Genomic DNA, 19,727 nt, shown 5'->3' with positions numbered 1-19,727 from the left:
TCCTCCTTTTTTGGTGTGGGAGAAGGAATGTCAGCATGAATTTTATTTTCATCATTGTGTTTTTTAGTCACTTGTCAAATTCTAAACATAATCAAATGTATTAATCCAAACTCACCTCCAACTTTCTGTATGCATCCTTGCATCAGCTTCTGGCTTTCTTGCAACCGCAGCAACTTTTTAATATACCATTACAATGTTGAGCAGTTAATTTCTTGAACTTGGAAGTCTTTCTCAACACTTCCTTGTTTGCATGAATATTTTGCAGTTTGTGTCCTGCATGAAAATAACACTAGGAATGTTCATCAACAGTACTCACTCAATATAGCAAATACCAAGCCGCTGAGATCTGCTGGAGCACGTCTTCATTGCAGACAAATATTGTGGTGAGTGTTACAAGATGTTTTGAGAGCAAAAAAATTTTTCCCTTTCAGACCTCCTCATTTTTGATGTTGTCGGATCCTGCATTATAACATTCCAATTCTTCAACATAATTTTGTTGATGTTTTTTTATATAGACAAAATCAAATACCTACTAATTTTGTCTCAGTTGTTTGACTAGTGTATGAATTTACTCAGGACATTTGATAATAATTTCTTTACTTATGGTTCATTGATCTGCACAACTTTTTCAAATGCATATCATATTTTTGGATGGAAGTTGCACTTGTTTTTTAAAATTTTAGTTTCAAAGATTTTTAAAAAATGTTTACTTTTATGATTAAAAATAGTCATGCTTTTAAAAAAATTCATGTATAAAATGATGTGTGACTAGATGTATGCTTTAGCATTTAAAGAATTTATAAACACATATTTCCAATAAAGTTTGTAAATGTTTCTCATTATTAGTACTTGCAATTCAGATTTATTAAAATATATGAGTATATATCACTTAAAAAATATATCTGATTGCAAGTTAAAATTATGATACATAGGAAACTAGATGAAGATTGAACCTCTGTTATTTGAATACGTGAGTTTCAAGGTCAAAATGTAAATCAATGTTTCAGAAAGAAGTTCATATATTTTCTGGTATGATGGCTACATATTCTTGAAATCTAATAAAAAATATGTGCTATGTCCTGGAATCAAATAAAGGAAAGGTAATAATGAAACTGTTCAACGTAATGTTATAGAGTCATTAGGTTATATCTAGGCTGGAATGTGAAAAATGTGCAGTTCCCTCACTGGGATTCAAATTCCGGCCATCGTGAATACACATTGAGCATGCTTTCTTATTACACCACATAGCATGCAGAAAGGAAGAAAATACTTTATATACTTCCCCCTTTTAAAGAGCAATTGGGGATGAAGGGCTCAGTCACCAAATCATGGTGAGGACGAATTATTGTCCGCCACCTTTTTTTAGTTCAGGCACCACTGTTGGGTCACTAGGTTATATCGATATCAAGAAACATGAAAAATGTGCATTGCCTTACCCTAGATTTGAACTCCTGACCTTTCAGATATGCATTGAACAAGCTTCCAGTTATACCACAAAGGCAGGAGGAAGGGAGGGAGAAAATACGTTATAATGTTGAAGACAGGAATAGAGAGCAAATAGCATGAAGAAAGCTAAAAGAAATTTAAATTAGAATGAATATAAAATTCTAATTAATAAATGTGAATGCAAACACAGTATAAAATTTTTTAAATGATAAGATACTTTATTCAAGAGAAGCAAGAAAGTTGGGGGAATAAAAATGTTTATCCAGATGGCATTAAATATCAAAGTCTTAAATTGAAAGTCTGAACATGTTTTAAATAAACTAAAATGCATGAAAAATATAAAAGACTATTGCTAATTAAAATTAAAAGATTACTTTACATACTTTTCCCCCTTAGATATTCCATCTTTCCTTCAAAGAGAATCCCTCTGGGGCTCACTTTCTGTGAATACGGGTGTGGCAATCCCGAGGTATCCTAGCCCTTCAGGGAAACCTCTTCTTGGTAAGATGGGTGTCACGATCCTGGAACCCCAGTGATCTTTACTCGTTTTCTTGTCCTCTCTCTTAGCGGAAGCTTTTTCCTTCCCTTCTCTCTTTTTGTTTGCTGTGTGGGGAGACTTGTGTTGCTGGAAAGGAGGGTCCTGGTAGTTGAGGGGTGAGGTACTGTCCCCAACGCGCTGCTTTGGCGTCTGCTTCAGCTCAACGGGAGGCACCTTGTCCTTACGGGTGTCAATCGACTGGTCACTAGTCCTTGTATTAGTGGCTTGGGAATAAGCTCTTGGGAATACCTCTTTTGGGAAAGCTGATTGTAGGGCTTTCAGTTTCCATATAGACCCGGTTAATCCTGGTGCAGGATTCTGCATCCCCTTGTTGGGCTCCATGGTGGGTTGAGTTGCCGCATCCAAATCAAATTTTCTCCCAATATGGCTGCAATAAATCAACCTAGTTTGTCAGAAAATGTAATAAATTCAAATAAAAACTAGTGCAAATGCCAATTTAAATGCAAATATGCCTTTTGCTTGTTTTCTAGTAAACGGTGCACCAGGTAAACTACAAAAGCATATACAATCGAACATCAGTGAGCTAAAATATATTCGGTCCCCCCAAAAAAGTCCATTTCTATGACAACAATTTTCAACACGTAAGCACGTGTTTATTTGGCGCATGTTTGACTCTCTATTCTTATCCCTTAATGTATACAGACTGATATAGCAAATTAACTAAAACAAAGTTGATTCGCGTTAGTTTTAAATGTGAAGTGACAGTGTACCCATGGCTACTGATAAAGTTCATTTACACCACTGTATTTTATGTGAATTTCAGCAAAGAAGAAATAATACAGAAGCATGTAAAAATTTATTGAAAGTGTTTGGTTGAGGTACAGTTTATGATAGGACATGCAGAAGATGGTGGTTCGAAAAATTTGAAACAGTTAATTTCGACCTTTCTGATAAGCCACCATCTTTGATCGACGGCGATGTTGTTAAGACCATGTTGGAACAAGATCCTTTTTTGACAATATTGGAGATGGCAAAAAGGCTTAGTTCTGTTCAGCAAACCATTTTAGACCATATTCGGAAGATAGAATTGTGCGTGGAAATATTCCAAATGGGTGCCACATGAATTAAGTCGGAAGAATATGGATCATTGAGTCATCATATGCACATCTCTGCTTGCTCAGAACAAAATCAACCTCTTCTTGAACCAGATGATAACTAAGGATGAAAAGTGAATTACCTACGAAAACATTGTAAGAAAAAGGGCATATTTTGAGCCCGGAAAACCTAGCCCTTCCACTTTTAAACCAGATTTCACTCTGAATAAGAGAATATTGTGTATATGGTTGTACATTCCAGGACCAATACACATTATGAGCTTTTAAAACCGAACAAAAAGCTCAATTTGGAGAAGTATTATCTGCAACTGGATAATTTAAAGACAGCAATCCAAGAAAAGAGGCCGATAGGATGTTCGATAGGAAGGACATTATTCTGCATCATGAAAATGCCAGGCCATATGCTGCTTTGAAGACTATGCTGTCTTCATAGGGCCATATGCTGCTTTGTCAAAAAATTGCAGAACTAGGATGGGGAATTTTGTCGCATCCACCATATTCCCGGGACATAGCACTTTCCGACTCTCACTTGTTTTTGTCCTTAAAAATGTTTTTCAAGGGCAGCAGTTATCCATCTACATTTCATTCTGTCAAACTGCGCTCTGAGAGAAATCCCATTCTGTTTAAATCTTCTAACTCGGAGCCTTATACAAAGATCTAGTCCAGCCTGACGCAGTTATGATATGATAAGCCATCTGTCTTGCAAGTCATTAGGTGTCCTTTTGCTTCTCTCTAACAGAGTTTGGAAAGAGAAAATTTTCCCAAATGCATGGAGGAAGGCTATTATTATTCCAGTTGCTAAACCGGGCAAGGGTCCAAGGAATCCTTTGAACTACTGGCCTATCGCCCTTATTAGCTGTATCTGCAAACTGCTTGAAAAAAATGGTAAACAACCGTCTTGTCTACTACCTAGAAAAAAGTAAGATTATCTCTCCCTATGAGAGTAGTTTTCACAAGGGAAGATCAACTCTGGATAATATTCTTATTTTGGAAATATCAAAACAAAAATTGTTTGTAAAAAGAAACCTCATGGTGTTTGTATTTTTCGATATGAAGAACGCCTGCGATATAGCCTGGAGGTATGGCATACTTCGGGACCTTTATGGTAGTGGTTTGCGCTGTAACATTCCAATCTTCATCCAGAATTTTTTTAAGTCTAAAACATTCCAAATGAGGACTGGTACCACCTTGTCAGACGTGTTTTGTCAAAAAGAAGGTGTGTCTCAAGGTAGTGTCCTTAGTTTAGCTCTATTCAGCCTTACAATAAACTCACTTTTAAAAGAGCTTCCTCCTTTTGTCGTAGGTACTTTCTATGTTTCTATCTCATAATGAAGTACTGCAGAAATGTGATTTCCTTTGTTTTCTGTTGGGGTGTCCAAAAAGGCAAGATGGGACAGACCTTCAATATCTTTGATGAGCTCCTGGAGTGCTTCTATGAGGAGATTTCAACTAAAGCCTGCTTTTAAATACTTCAGTTCACTTTTAAATACTTCTAGCAAAAGTGTGCAGCTCCAACACGGCGGATAGAGCTATGAAGTCTACCTCTGGTTTTCAGAGCTTGAAGGATACCTGCTGCGTCTACTCTGAGAAACAATGAGGTGGCAGGCCTTAGTTTTGGAATTCTGTCCATTTGCGACTGCCAGAACTGAATCTTGTACACTTATCAGAAGGTGTTTCCATCATACTTGGATAGCTTTAGAGAGGTTCGAAAAGACATGTACAAATTTAAAGCTATCAGAAGTGTTTCCTCAAGTCACCATGGATTTCTTTAAGTTCACAACTTCCTTGGTGACAGCAGCAGAAATTCTGTAATCAATTTCTTGTTTAATAGCAAAAACTCTTTCTTCAATTTGTTGTTTGACAGTAGAAACTTTTTCTTTGATTTATGGTTCCACAGCAGACACCTTTTCTCTGATTTGCTATTCATCATCGGAAACTTCTAATTTTTCCAACTTTATTTTCCACTGTGTCTATTCTGCTTTTCATAGCTTTGAATTTGTTTTCTATTATGGGAGGATTTTTTTTGACGTGCTTTCATCTTTCTTAGTCCGCATTCGTGTCTTCTTTAAGAAACTTGACGGCCTCTTCCATCTTTCCTTGAACAGCATTCATCATTTCTTTAACGGATTGTTAATTCACTTTCATCTCTTCGTTAATGGACTTGATGGTCCCTTCCATTGCCCTTCTTTTGTTAGAATGCAGCAAAGGCTGTTATCAGCTGTGTTTGTTGCTCCTCCATTGCTCTTGTCACTTGCATTCAATCCTACTTTTGAAAGCAAAATTTTTTGCATGTGTATGGGTTCATAGTTCACAAAACTGATGATAGTTTAATAAAATTTGTTTTCCTAAAAGAATCACTCTGCAGTTCTGCAACTCTCTATAAAAGTGCTCGCACAGCTCTTCTCATTAGGATGAATAATGAGTAAACAATGTGTAATCACCATTCAAACTACTAGGAGCATTAAACACAGTGCAATGCAAAGCACATATAAAGAGTGAAGTTCGTATGGAGAGATCTCACTACATCGTAATCAACTCTGAACTGAAAAACTGAGAACTGATATTTTCTAAGGCATCAGTTCTCAGTTTTTCTTAAATAATTTTTCTCCAGCCGCTGAGAAATCTCTAATACTTTCCATCTCTCGAAATGGTACTATTTCATTTTTAGGACCGTAAAAAAAATTGCAGCGGAAATGTATGTGCAAAAGCGCCAAATCTAGCTAACGTGCCCATTTAACAGCGCGCCAAATCTAGTGTACGCGCTGATTTCAGATTGCATAAGTTTATATAGTTCTATATTTCTTAAGAAATAATATTGAAATACTAGTTTATTTTTTAAATCCTTTTTTGATATCCTATGGATTTAACAATTTGGGAATTGCCCATGACGAAAAGTCGGCAATAGAATTTTGGGTGAAGTGCAGAATCACCCACTGCTTGAGGCGTTTTTAAGAATTGCACATACTCGGTATCCATGTGCACATCGACCTATTTTCACTTAAAAAAAAAATTCCCAGAATTGCACAAAAATAGCACTGCGCACACCCTTGACTTTATTTATGTACACATCGACCTATTTTCACTTAAAAAGCAAAAGAAAATTGACAAAAATCCAATTGTTTATACCCTTGTAAAAAGCGGCAAACAAATAAGGGTGCGATTCTGGACTTTTTTTTCAAAGAAAAGGCATCATTCATTACAGAAAATTACGCTTGAACAACCAACAAGATGAAATTGTGCTTTAGCGATAAGTCTGCAGCGAAATAGCGATGCAGGCATCCATTCAGTTATGTTTAGCAATTTTTGTATAAATTATAATAAGGATCTGAAATAGTTATTTACTCTTATGCTTCCATTCAGTCACGTTTAGCCTTTTTTACATAAATTATAATAATAAAAAAGTATTATATGAAATTAACCTTTCATTTAAATTAAAACATCAATCTTAGATAGTTATTTACTATTATACTTCCTTTCTTGCATTAGGGTTGCCACAATTATTTTTGGCAGCACTGGCATCAACAATAGTTTGGCGATTTTTTACGGCCCTCAAAACCGAATACTATCCTCGAAATTACTGGAAGGCATATATGGTTAAAGTTACACATATGGGTTGGATACTCTCATAGGGATGAATTACAGTATCAACTGCAGTTATACAAGGACTGGACGTAAAGATTCCCAAGTTTGGCGATTTTACGAAAAATTTAGCAAAAAAAGGTTAGTCGCCAAAACCATTGTAAACTTGGCGTTATCTCACCAGTTTGTATTTGCCCCTGTAACCTCCCCCTTCTCTCTCTCTTATTATTATTATTATTATTATTATTTTTTTTTTTTTTTTAGTCTCTCTCTCTTTTCAGAATTTTCATGTTACGTTATAAAAAATTCATAACAAAATTTTGCTTCTGCTTCTTAGCCTGTCCAGACTGCTGCATTGCTCTTTTCTTACAAGCCTGGTATAAAAAGTATAAGTTTTGAGGAATAAGCACAATTAGTATGCCAGGTTATTTGCGGCAGCATATCTTGAATGTAAATTTAAAATGAATGTATAAATCTGCCATGACTGCATCTTATTCCAGCTACAAGGCTGCTACATTTCTTCTTTATGAATCAACATCTACACAATCAGCTTTTCAAATTTTTTATATATATATAGTACTACTTTAATTGTCCGGACATATTTCAAGATGCATGTCTGTGTATTTAAAGGTATCATGACAAATATTTTTGACTTAACTGCTTGTAATGTTAAACCCTGGCAGTAATTTGCTCTCTGTTCCAACATCTTTGATATAATTTCTTCATTCTTGCATTCTGTTTTAAAGGCATACTATTGGGTAGTAATAAAAAAAGCTAGGAAATATGATAGCTATGTATTATTTAGAAATTTAGAAAGAAAAAAAATTCAGGTTACCATCATGGTTACTGCACAGCAACTGTAACAACTTATATTGAGATTGCATTGAACGTTATCAAAAACTCTACTGTAGCTTCCAACTTAAAAAAATTCAAAAATACCCATTTTTTATAGATTTATATATATATTTTTTGTAAATACAAAATTACAGATAAAATTAATACCAAGATATCCTAGTGTTGTGTGAAAAATTTGTTAAATGGCTTCATATTTAAAATTCTATTACTATTGAATAACATTGTGAGCTGAATATCCTTAAGTTGTTCTTCAAATCCTAGGGAAGTGTTGCATATGCAAAAGCACTGGAAAAGTGTGGTTTGGTGTCATCAACTGAAAGTGCTCGTTTACTGTTTGGCCTATCACAGGTATTTTTTGGTACTTTAATTAAAAATTACAAAACTGGTGTATTTTTCATTAAATGTAATACCGTCAAAAGTCTTTAATCCGGACTCGTCGAGACTTCAGCGATTCCGGATTATCGGTTTTTCCGAGTTATAGACCATCAGTTTAAATCTGGTAAGATGGCATGCAGAAATTATAAAATTAAAAATATAAAACCGTAATTTATGAAATAAAGAAGAATTATGATCTAAAGGGTATCAAAATTTAAATAAAAAAAGCTTAATATTTATTTGTTTGCTTTATTAAACATTTCTTTCAATGCGTGCATGTGTAAAGCATACATTACGCATAGTCGAAATTAGAAAATTGCAACCAGAAAACTATTTGATGTGTATTCGTGATATTTATAATGACAAGGAAATTGATTTAAATCATATCGGAGTACATCGAGATGAAACACTACATTTAGTAAGGAATTATAAGCCGAATAAAATAAAAACATCTGCCCTGAAGATGAGGATAGTGCTGACAGATCAACTTACAGTTCATTGCGTGCCGCGACGCCCCCCCCCCCAACCGCAGAGCAGCGTGAAATTGATAAACAGATTTCGAAATGGTTAGGGAAACAAAAGATATGCCTTTATCCATTTTCTGCAGCAATTCCACCTTTTGTTTGATGGACATCAAAACATGCTTTCGCTTTGTAGGTCCTTTGGTAGCTCCGGAATCGGAAATTCTTTTTGACATAATCGAAAGTTGAAGCTTACTTTTATAAAATTGCTCTAACAGTCTGCAAAAAATAATAAGCTGGATCCAGTTAGAAAATAACACAATCTGCAACATTAACTGAAATAGGTAATTAGATAATTTTAGCTTAGCTTATACCGTCCGTTAGGCATTAAACGCGCATGCGTAAATGTATTATGCGCATGCGTAAATGCATAATGCGTTTACGCAGAAAGTTTGTAGCTTGAGGTCCGGATTATAGACTTTTGAATGTATAGTTGTGTATAAAATTCTATAGTTTACTTTAAGGGCAAGTTTTCTTAAATTCTGTAATAGATATACATTTCTGTTAGAAACAGTAATAATAATAATAATAAATAAAAAGCTGAATAATAGTATTTAAAAAATTCTAAGCATTTGTACTAATGGTTAATAATAAAAAATTCCATTTGAAATAAAATTAAGGCATGCTTTTAATGTCTTTGTTCAGTATCCTCTGACTCGTATAAGTCCTGCTAAAGTGGTTAAAACCATTGGTCATAACTAGTGGTTTTAACTGCTTCGGCAGAAATTGGTACAGCAAAATATTTTACTGGTTATAACCAGTTAAAGTTTGAGTTATGCCAATTCTGGTACTTAAGTATTATTACAATTGCCTTAGTGTAAGTTGCCAAACTCTAGCAGCTGTGTACATAACCGTTCTTCAAGCAGCCATGTTCATAACAATCCTTCAATCAAAAACAATGCCACCATTTTCATTGCCATTCTTTTCATTCTATTCTAAATTCCAGTAGTTTTTATAAATATGTCATGATATTGTAGAGTTTTGTATTTTTTGGTAACATAAACTAGTGAGCTCTAAAATGACTGTGAAGAATTATTTTCAGACCTTTATTTATTCACATATAGTTAAACAAATCGCCTACTTGAGCTTACATAAAGCCAATACTTATGGTTTAACTCAAACCGGAAATTTTTAACTTGAAATAAAACATACTTAAACTAGCCGAACAGCTCACAGGATAATTTAATGCACAGGAAGGCTCTGACTCTTAGAAGTCCACCGGAAATTTTTGCCTAATGGCTAGAAGCGTCCAGTGCCAGAGAATCAAATTGGTAGTACACTGAAGTGACAAAAGTCATGGGATAGCAATATGCAAATATACAGATGGCAGTAGTATCGCATAGAAAATGTATAAATGCAAAGTGCTTTGGCAGGGCTTTCATTTGTGTTCAAGTTATTCATGTGAAGAGGCTTTGACGTGATTATGGCCGCACGACGAGAATTAACAAACTTTGAATGCGAAATGGTAGTTGGAGCTAGACGCATGGGTCATTCCATTTCGGATATTGTTAGGGAATTCAACATTCTGAGATCCACAGTGTCAAGAGTGTGTCGAGAGTATCTAATTTCAGGCATAACATCCCACCATGGACAGCGTAGTGGCCGACCACCTGCACTTAACGACCGAGACCGGCGACGTCCACGTAGAGTTGTCAATGTTCACAGACAAGCAACACTGCGTCAAATAACCGCAGAAATCAATGTGGGACGTACGAGGGATGTGTCTGATAGGACAGTGCGGCGAAATTTGTCTTCCTTGGGCTATGCCAGCAGAAGATCGACTCGAGTGCCTTTACTGACAGCACGACATCGCCTGCAGCGACTCTCGTGGACTCGTGAGCATATCGGTTGGTCCCTAAACGAATGGAAAACCGTGGCTTGGTCAGATGAGTCACGATTTCAGTTGGTAAGAGCTGATGGTAGGGTTCGAGTGTGGCGCAGACCCCACGAAGCCATGGACCCGAGTTGTCAACAAGGCACTGTTCAAGCTGGTGGTGGTTCCATAATGTTCTGGGCTGTTTTTACATGGCATGGACTAGGTCCTCTGGTGCAACTGAACCGATCATTGACTGGAAATGGATACCTTCAGCTACTTGGAGATCACTTACAGCCATTCATGGACTTCACGTGCTCAAACAACGATGGGATTTTTATGGATGACAATGCGCCATGTCACCGGGCCATAATTGTTCGCAATTGGTTAGAAGAACGTTCTGGACAATTCCAGCGAATGATCTGGCCACCTAGATCGCCCGACATGAATCCCATCGAACATTTATAGGACATCATCGAGAGGTCAGTTCGTGCCCAAAACCCTGCGCCGTCAACACTTTCACAATTATGGACGTCTATAGAGGCAGCATGGTTCAATATTCCTGCAGGGGACTTCCAACGATTTGTTGAGTCCATGCCACGTTGAGTTGCTGCACTTCGCCGAGCAAAAGGAGGACCGACAAAATATTAGGAGGTATCCCATGACTTTTGTCACTCCAGTGTAGTTCAAAGTAACAACATGGCCTACAAGCAGGCATGACATGCTCTAAAATCGCCTTCCAAAAGCTTCACTTAAGTAGCATTTCTTTCTACCTATCATTTTGAATTTGAATACACGTGCCTTATCTGATTAACATTCTGGCAGGAAAGCGTGGGTGAAAATGAGACAGAAAATGAAGTTGCTTTAACCAAAAATAAACTGTTAGTTAAACTAAACAAATCCCCACAATATTTTTTACTTAAATTCAATTTTAAAATATCCTTTAAAGAATGTGCTAGCAATAGAAGGAACTAGAATAAAATTTCTGTGGAAATAAAGCTTTTGCCCACAAAATCATTAAAGTGAACAATGATAGGATGTGTTCAATTGATATCTGGTTGCTGAGTTTTCACAATTCAAAATGATGTTTTTTAATTGAAAAAGAGATCACTGTGTACATGGGGAAGACACAATGCTAAAAAATTAAAGAAGGATTTCCAAAAACATGCAAGTGAATGCATTATATAATCCTTATTTAATAATTAAAATTTGTGTTTTAAATTTTTCTAATGCATTCTAATTTTTGCAATAAATATGGTTAGTTTGTAAATGTACTTTTAAATGAATGAATTTTTAAAAAAAAAGAGATGTGAAAATCTCCAACTTGCACCCGATAATTAAATTTTATCTTTTTATCTGTGAAAATATTAGTGTTTTGCTTTAACCCAAATGTATCCCAGTTTCTGCCATAAAAGTAGCAGTAACTGTCATAATCTTATTGGAAGCCTTTTTGTATTATGTTAAGTAGTACAGAAAAACGTACAGTCAAAAGTCGTTAATTCGGACACCCATAATCCGGATCTCAAAGCTACAAACTTTCTGCGCGTGCATCGGGTTGACGCATGCACGTAAGACTTTTACGGCTGCGAATATGCGTGTGCGCGTGCGCAAAATATGTTTACGAATGCGCGTTTAATGTATAACAGACGGTATAAGCTAAGGTAAAATTATCTAATTCAGTTAATGTTGCAGATTGCGTCGTTCCTTAATCTTCGAATTGGATTCGGCTTATTATTTTTTGCAGACTGTTAGAGCAATTTTATAAAAGTAAGCTTGAACTTTCGATTATGTCAAATAGAATTTCTGATATATATTTACTAATATGTAAAGGATCTACAAAGCGAAAGTATGTTTCGAAGTCCATTAAACAAAAAGTGGAATTGCTGCAAAAGATGGATAAAGGCATATAATTTGTTTATCTAAATTTTAACGTTTGTTTATCTAAACTTTGTTTATCTTTAACGCTGTGGCACGCAATGAATTGGAAGTTGATCTGTCAGCACTATCCTTATCTTCAGGGCAGATGTTTTTATTTTATTTGGCTTATAATTCCTTACTAAATGTAGTATTTCATCTCGATGTACTCCGTCTTTGATATGATTTAAATCAAATTCCTCGTCATTATAATTCGCTTCCGATAGCGAAGAAAGTAACAGAGGTTATTGAAAACGAAAAAATTTCGACTGACAAATTAGTCGGTATTCTCAACACAGCAATTATAGGACTTGAACAGCGGAACTTTGTAACTGAACAAGAAATTATGTCTGTTTATAGAATTAAAGAGAATGTATTATCACATAAAATCTGAAGCAACTTAAACAACTTACATTGAAAGAAATGTTTAATAAAGTAAATAAATAAATATTAAGCTTTTTTTTTTTTTTTTTTTTTTTTGTAAATTTTGATACCCTTTAGATCATAATTGTTCTTTATTTCATAAATTACGGTTTCATATTTTTAATTTTATAATTTCTGCATGCCATCTTACTAGATTTAAACTGATGATCTATAATCCAGAATCGCCGAAGTCCCGATGAGTCCGGATTAACGACTTTTGACTGTATTTCAAAATTAGTTAAGTTCAACCAACATTTGCAGTATTTATTCAAAAGTATTGTAGCTTCTCAAATTCGGAATGATGTTTTTCATGGAATAGTTTATGTTGGAAGATAAATTTTGCTGCTTCGAGGACTTTCTTAATTTACTGTGAATAAATGAATGGCAGTTAATGTTGTTTGAAACCCATCAGTCCATTCCAATTGTGTCATTAGAAATTTCAGGGTTCGTTTGTATTATTTTTAAACAGATCATCAAGTAGAAGCTGAAACAGTTTTTAAGACTTTATTACTAAAGAAATATGTAATATGAGTTATCAGGCAATTTTGTATTATTTTTAAGCAGATCATCAAGTAGAAGCTGAAACGTTTTTTTTAAAGACTTTGTACTAAAGAAATATGTATTAGAGAAAGGAGCTAATTTTAGGTTAAACGGTATGAGGTAACATACAAAATGCTGATTTATGTCATACAAAATGCAGGTTTATGTCATGAATCTGCATGTCTTAGCCCTTGCTTTCCATTAATTTGATAATTTAGATCTCAAACACTTTGAAAAAAGCATACAAGCTAGTTCATATTACTGAGTTATGCCTGGCTGATATTTTTTTAACATTTTAGAAGTTTCCATTACATTATCAGCTGTATTAGTATTCAAGAAATTTCTATGTTATAATAGAACATTTAGTTTTGGGGTTACATCTGGTACAACAAGAGTAGGTTTTACAGCTGCAGCAAGTAATTTGCTTTTTTTTAATAATTGCAATAGTATCCCAATTAGCACAGCAATGTCATAATGAGGTTGCAAACTCGTCGCGGATGTTGTTGCAAAAACGTTGCAATATGTCCTCTTCAATATGCCCTCAATATGCCAGATGTCTGCGAAACTCCACTGTTTCGCAACCGTTGCAAAGACGTCTTTATTATGTCTTTGCAGATGAGGTTTTTGTCGCCGAGACATCGTTATTGTGTATTTCGCAGGTGATATTTTGGTTGTGAAAGCATCGTATCATGATAGTTGTGAAAATGTCGTCATTATGTCCATGTGTTACATATTGATGTGTGCAGAAAAATAAGCTTAATAATTATTATATTTTTCTTCTTTTTTAAAATTTTGTATTTCCTTGTATTTATCTAAAGTTTAAATACTTTATCATTTCCTGAAAAACAGAAGATAATACAACTTTTTCTCTTTAGATTAAAAATGCATAATTAATAGTAGATTTAATTATTTTCAGTTCTTTAAACTATATTTTTTAAATAACTAAAATTTTAAGTTACAATTATTTAAGATTTCATCATTTTCCCCCCTGAAATGAGGGTAATTATGGTGTATTTAATTACGGCAAAGCACACGAGGGCTATCTGCCTAAGGGGAGGGATGGAATGCTTTCGTGGAGGACTTTCTAAGGGAAACTGGCTCGTATACACGTTACACGTGGGGAAAACCACGAAAACGCCCGTGCAGCCAGCCCGTTCGCGGGATTCGAACCTCGAACCGAACTACCAGTGTTCAGCGACTTTACCGCTTGGCCGTTGGTGGGCTGAGGGTAATTATGAAAGTGTTTATTATAAATATATGACATTAATAGTAGGTTTTAAGTAACTGAAACTCAATTGGACATAAGTAAAAGTAAAGATATATATGTGGGTAAAAAAAAAAGAGCATTTCTGATAACAGCATTATAGCATTTATTTCTGTTAAATCTCAGAGACATTGAAAATTGACCCGTCATGATAAATTAGGAAGCGGTTCTTAAGGCAGCATAATGAGTATTTTACCTGAACTCAAGGTATAAATTTATTCGCATTTCACAGTAATAAATATAACCATTAACTTCCATATCTCCAAGATATGCAAATGAAAGACAGTATAATGTAGTTAATAAATGTGATCAGAAATATTTCATACAAAAATATACCGGAAGCACTTCCGCAGAGAACCCGGTAAAAGTAAACATTGCCAACTTTGGCGATAATAGTTCAAACCTGGTAACCCAGCGGCTTTATCCTATTCGCTTGTTCGAAGTTTGCAACCATTCCTCTTGTGTTCATTTTGTTGAATTATTACCATCGTTGTTCACATTTGCAGATTTATATTATTCTTCTGTTCTTTATTATTATTTTTTCTGAATTTTTTAACAACGAATAGATAGAAATATTTTCGTAGATAGATGCCGGTTCTCAGTTCGGGATGAAAGGAAGAAAATACGGTGGGAGGGGTGAATGCTCATTTGTAACACGGCTGTTTACATTGTGTTCTTAATTTTAGCGCTAAGATCATCAGTTTAATTAACAGCGCTAAGAATCATGAGGTTTCCAACCGCTAAAATAATTTGTTTCCGTAGGCCGCAAACATGTGCATTTGCATTTTAAATAATTAATTAATGCTTTTATTTTTATTATTGGTGATTGTCATCTAAAATTATGAGCGTAAATCAATTTTTATGGCTTAAAATTTTAACAAAATAATATATTGTTAATGCTTTTCTAACAATAACCTTTCAGAGGATGGCAGGTGTGACGTAAATAGTTGATTAAATTGAAATAAAAATTATTATTAATTATCTAAGATGACAGAATAGTTTGATGCATCAAAATTGTTATTGTTTTCTGTGTTAACTGGAATTTAAGACAATTTTTTTAAGACAATTTTTTTTTCCGTTTATCACTTTTAACTGGTTAATTTCAGTATATTAATACTAATTTATATTTTTTAAAGGAATTTTTATTTCCGCTATAAATGCTTATATATTGTCTTATGTTTAATATATTCTTTTCTGTGCTAACTTGAATTTAATACAAATTTATTTTCGTATATCACGTTTAACCGATTAGTTTTACATCTACATGCTTATTATCTCTGAATTTTTACTACCATATGCTTAATATATTGCTTTGCCTGCTAATTTCAACTTACATGCACTAAAAATCACGTTTACGGCTCGGCTCATCGTCGATGAACCACGAGCTTGGCGAGTAAAAATGAAACGGCGTCAATGGGTTCTCTGCGGATGAAAACCGAAGATACCTGAATCTAATAACTTCCCATATTCATATCTAAAATGAAAAAATAACATAACAAACAACATACATGACAGCACTATTTAAGAAAAAGCATGAACTAGTAGTGTTTGAAAGTATAAATAGATGTAGGAAGGTAACAGAACTAAAATTTCCAATTAATAAAAAAAAATATTTGTGTTTTTTAAATAGTAAGCAATTCAAAGTGCAATAATTATGGATTGCAGTATTTACTAGTAATGCTGATGTTTTTTAACACCATTTCTTTCAATCATATGTAAATGTTATTACCTATTTTTAGTTTCTACATTTTAGAACAGTGCTAGATTACAATGATCATTTCAGGCACTTTTTATAATCAATAACTTTCCTTTTGATACTATACAGAAATAATTTAAATAATATAGTATACGATAGTAAGATAAGTACGTTAAAGTAAGCTCTTTGTTAAATACCACACAATGAAACTTTTTGTTTCTCTTTATTATGAATTTCTTTGTTCTCACAAGCACATAAATGTAAGAGAAGAATATACTTAAATTATGAATATACAGTCAAAAGTCGTTAATCCGGACTCGCCGGGACTTCCGCGATTCCAGATTATCGATTTTTTCGGATTATAGATCATCAGTTTAAATCTGGTAAGATGGCATGCAGAAATTATAAAATTAAAAATATGAAACCATAATTTATGAAATAAAGAACAATTATGATCTAAAGGTATCAAAATTTACAAAAAAAAAAAAAGCTTATTGTTTATTTGTTTATTTCATTAAACATTTCTTTCAATGTAAGTTGTTCAAGTTGCTTCGTTTTTTATGTGATAATACTTTCTCTTTAATTCTATAAACAGACATAATTTCTTGTTCAGTTACAAAGTTCCGCTGTTCAAGTCCTATAATTGCTGTGTCGAGAATACCGACTAATTTGTCAATTGAAATTTTTTCGTTTTCAATAACCTCTGTTACTTTCTTCGCTATAGGAAGCGAATTATAATGACGAGGAATTTGATTTAAATCATATCAAAGATGGGGTACATCGAGATGAAATACTAAATTTAATAAGGAATTATAAGCCAAATAAAATAAAAACATCTGCTCTGAAGATAAGGATAGTGCTGACAGATCAACTTCCAATTCATTGCGCGGCGCCGCAGCGTTAAAGATAAACAAAGTTTAGATAAACAAATGTTAAAGTTTAGATAAACAAAGGACATGCCTTTATCCATTTTTTGTAGCAATTCCACTTTTTGTTTAATGAACTTCAAAACATACTTTCGCTTTGTAGATCATTTACATATTAATAAATATATATCAGAAATTCTATTTGACATAATCGAAAGTTCAAGCTTACTTTTATAAAATTGCTCTAACAGTCTGCAAAAAATAATAAGATGGATCCCATTTGAAGATTAAGGAACAACACAATCTGCAACATTAACTGAAATAGATAATTAAATAATTTTAGCTTAGCTTTTACCGTCCATTATACATTAAACGTGCACTCGTAAACGTATTTTGCGCACGTGCACAAGCATATTCTCAGCCGTAAAGGCCTTATGCGCATGCATCAACGCGACGCATGCGCAGTAAGTTTGAAGCTTTGAGGTCCGGATTATAGATCATTCCGGATTATGGGTGTCCGAATTAACAACTTTTGACTGTACTATACTTAAATGACTTACTTAATATACTTATTTAAGTATAATGAATATACTTAAATTTAATAAAGAACAAAACCTAATTTCCAACATTTGTTTATTGAGATAATCTAATAGACATATAGAACGGCAATATTTAAAAAATCGCGAATTACAGAGTGTTTGGAAGAATAGATACTAAACGACAAGTAATAAAACTGCAATTTGCAATGAATTAAAAAATATTTCGTGTTTTTCAATATTACACAATTAAGTAGGCATAATTATAGATTACAATATTTCATAGTAATGCTAATATTTCCTTAACACTATTTTTCAATCATACGCGCAAAGTCTGAGCACCAACCTGTATCATGAACACAATAATCGATTAATATGAATGATATATGATATAGCACTTAAGTTGTTATAACCAAATCCATGTATCCAAATATAATGATGATCTGTGTATCCAAATATTGCACGACGGTATAACCGAATCCATGTATCCAAGTATAATGATAATCAAATATTGCACCACTGAAGCCACTGAATATTGGAAAACCACAATATAATTTTAATCACTGGAAAGTCATAAAACACCAAAACAGAACACTATTTAATTGTATGGACAATTTTAGCACGATGCAAGCAGGTATTCACAAACAAAATAAGCAGAAATTTAGCATTACCATGAAGATTTCTCCTCAATTCAAAATAAGCTGCCGTCATCATATTTTTGTACGTCGTTCTCTTTCTGTATTGAAGCTCTCCAGTATTTAATTCCGACAGTGAATTACAAAAGCGTGAAGAAAATATTCCTTAAAGTAAGATGCTGCAACGTTCAGTGCAACGTTTCAGTGATTTATTCAATTTCAGCGATTTTGTTCGATTTACCTTTTGACGGTTCTTCTGATAATTTAATAGCATCTTTTTTAAATGGCCTAGAAGAATTATTTCAACTGAATAGAATTACATACAATGTTCACAAAATACTAAATTTACAAAAAAATATTTATCGGGCTCGCTAAAACATTTGTAATGTCAATGTTGCCAAATCCCAAGTGTACTGTAATAATAGGAGTAAACCATGCATTTTTGATTGCACAGGAAAAACGCAAACAGTTCATCAGAATTTTTTTATTATCTAATTCAGTTAATGTTGCAGTTCCTTAATCTTCGAATTGGATCCAGCTTATTATTTTTTGCAGACTGTTAGAGCAATTTTATAAAAGTAAGCTTGAGCTTTCGATTATATCAAATAGAATTTCCGATATATATTTGCTAATATGTAAAGGATCTAAAGCGAAAGTATGTTTCGAAATCCGAAATCTGTTTATCAATTTCACGCTGCTGGGGGGGGGAGAGGAACACCACGGCGCGCAATGAATTGGAAGTTGATCTGTCAGCACTATCCTTATCTTCAGGGCAGATGTTTTTATTTTATTTGGCTTATAATTCCTTACTAAATGTAGTATTTCATCTCGATGTACTCCGTCTTTGATATTATTTAAAACAAGTTCCACGTCATTATAATTCGCTTCCGATAGTGAAGAAAGTGACAGAGGTTATTGAAAACGAAAAAATTTCGATTGACAAATTAGTCGGTATTCTCGACACAGCAATTATAGGACTTGAACAGTGGAACTTTATAACTAAACAAGAAATTATGTCTGTTTAATAGAATTAAAGAGGAAGTATTATCACATGAAACGAAGCAACTTAAACAACTTACATTGAAAGAAATGTTTAATAAAGCAAACAAATAAATATTAAGCTTTTTCTTTTTTTAAATTTTGATATCCTTTAGATCATAATTGTTCTTTATTTCATAAATTACGGTTTCATGTTTTTAATTTATTAATTTCTGCATGCCATCTTACCAGATTTAAACTGATGATCTATAATCTGGAAAAATCGATAATCCGGAATCGCCGAAGTCCCGATGAGTCCGGATTAACGACTTTTGACTGTATTTTAAAAAAAGTTTCTTTCATTAACTTAAATGTTAAAATCAAAGTTAAACAGCTTTAATTACTTCAGGCCAGTAACGTCTGTCAACTTTTGCTTCGGATAAAAGACATCTTGCCATATCCATTATAGTTCTGTTGTAACGCTCAGCAGTACCATTCAATTCATGTATATATGGTGGGCATGACTTTATCTTAAAACCTTTTTCTGTTGCAAATTTGTATATCTTGCTATTCATATATTCACTACCATTATCACATCTTAGTTCTTTGATAGTCTTCCCTGTTATATTTTGAATTTCATTTACATATTCAATTAAGCAATCAGAGACTTGA

General features: G+C 33.7%; 1 protein-coding gene across 12 annotated transcripts in view; it reads left to right on the top strand.

Annotated features, from left to right (window-relative positions):
- Positions 1-19,727, top strand: part of Argl (Argininosuccinate lyase) — a 147,069-nt gene that overhangs the window by 42,678 nt on the left and 84,664 nt on the right. For 7 of the 12 annotated variants that reach the window (XM_085817226.1, XM_085817227.1, XM_085817225.1 and 4 more), the window contains exon 3: positions 7,756-7,842. The exons of the other annotated variants lie outside the window; for them this stretch is intronic. In XM_085817226.1, coding sequence (XP_085673352.1) covers positions 7,756-7,842 — 87 coding nt within the window. The remainder of the gene's footprint in view (positions 1-7,755; positions 7,843-19,727) is intronic. 12 annotated transcript variants of the gene reach the window in all.

The sequence above is a fragment of the Stegodyphus dumicola genome, chromosome 5 (assembly GCF_044657685.1).
Source record: "Stegodyphus dumicola isolate Sdum_Otavi_A_Nest chromosome 5, ASM4465768v1".
NCBI lineage: Eukaryota > Metazoa > Arthropoda > Arachnida > Araneae > Eresidae > Stegodyphus > Stegodyphus dumicola.
This window is presented reverse-complemented; position numbering and strand designations above follow the sequence as displayed.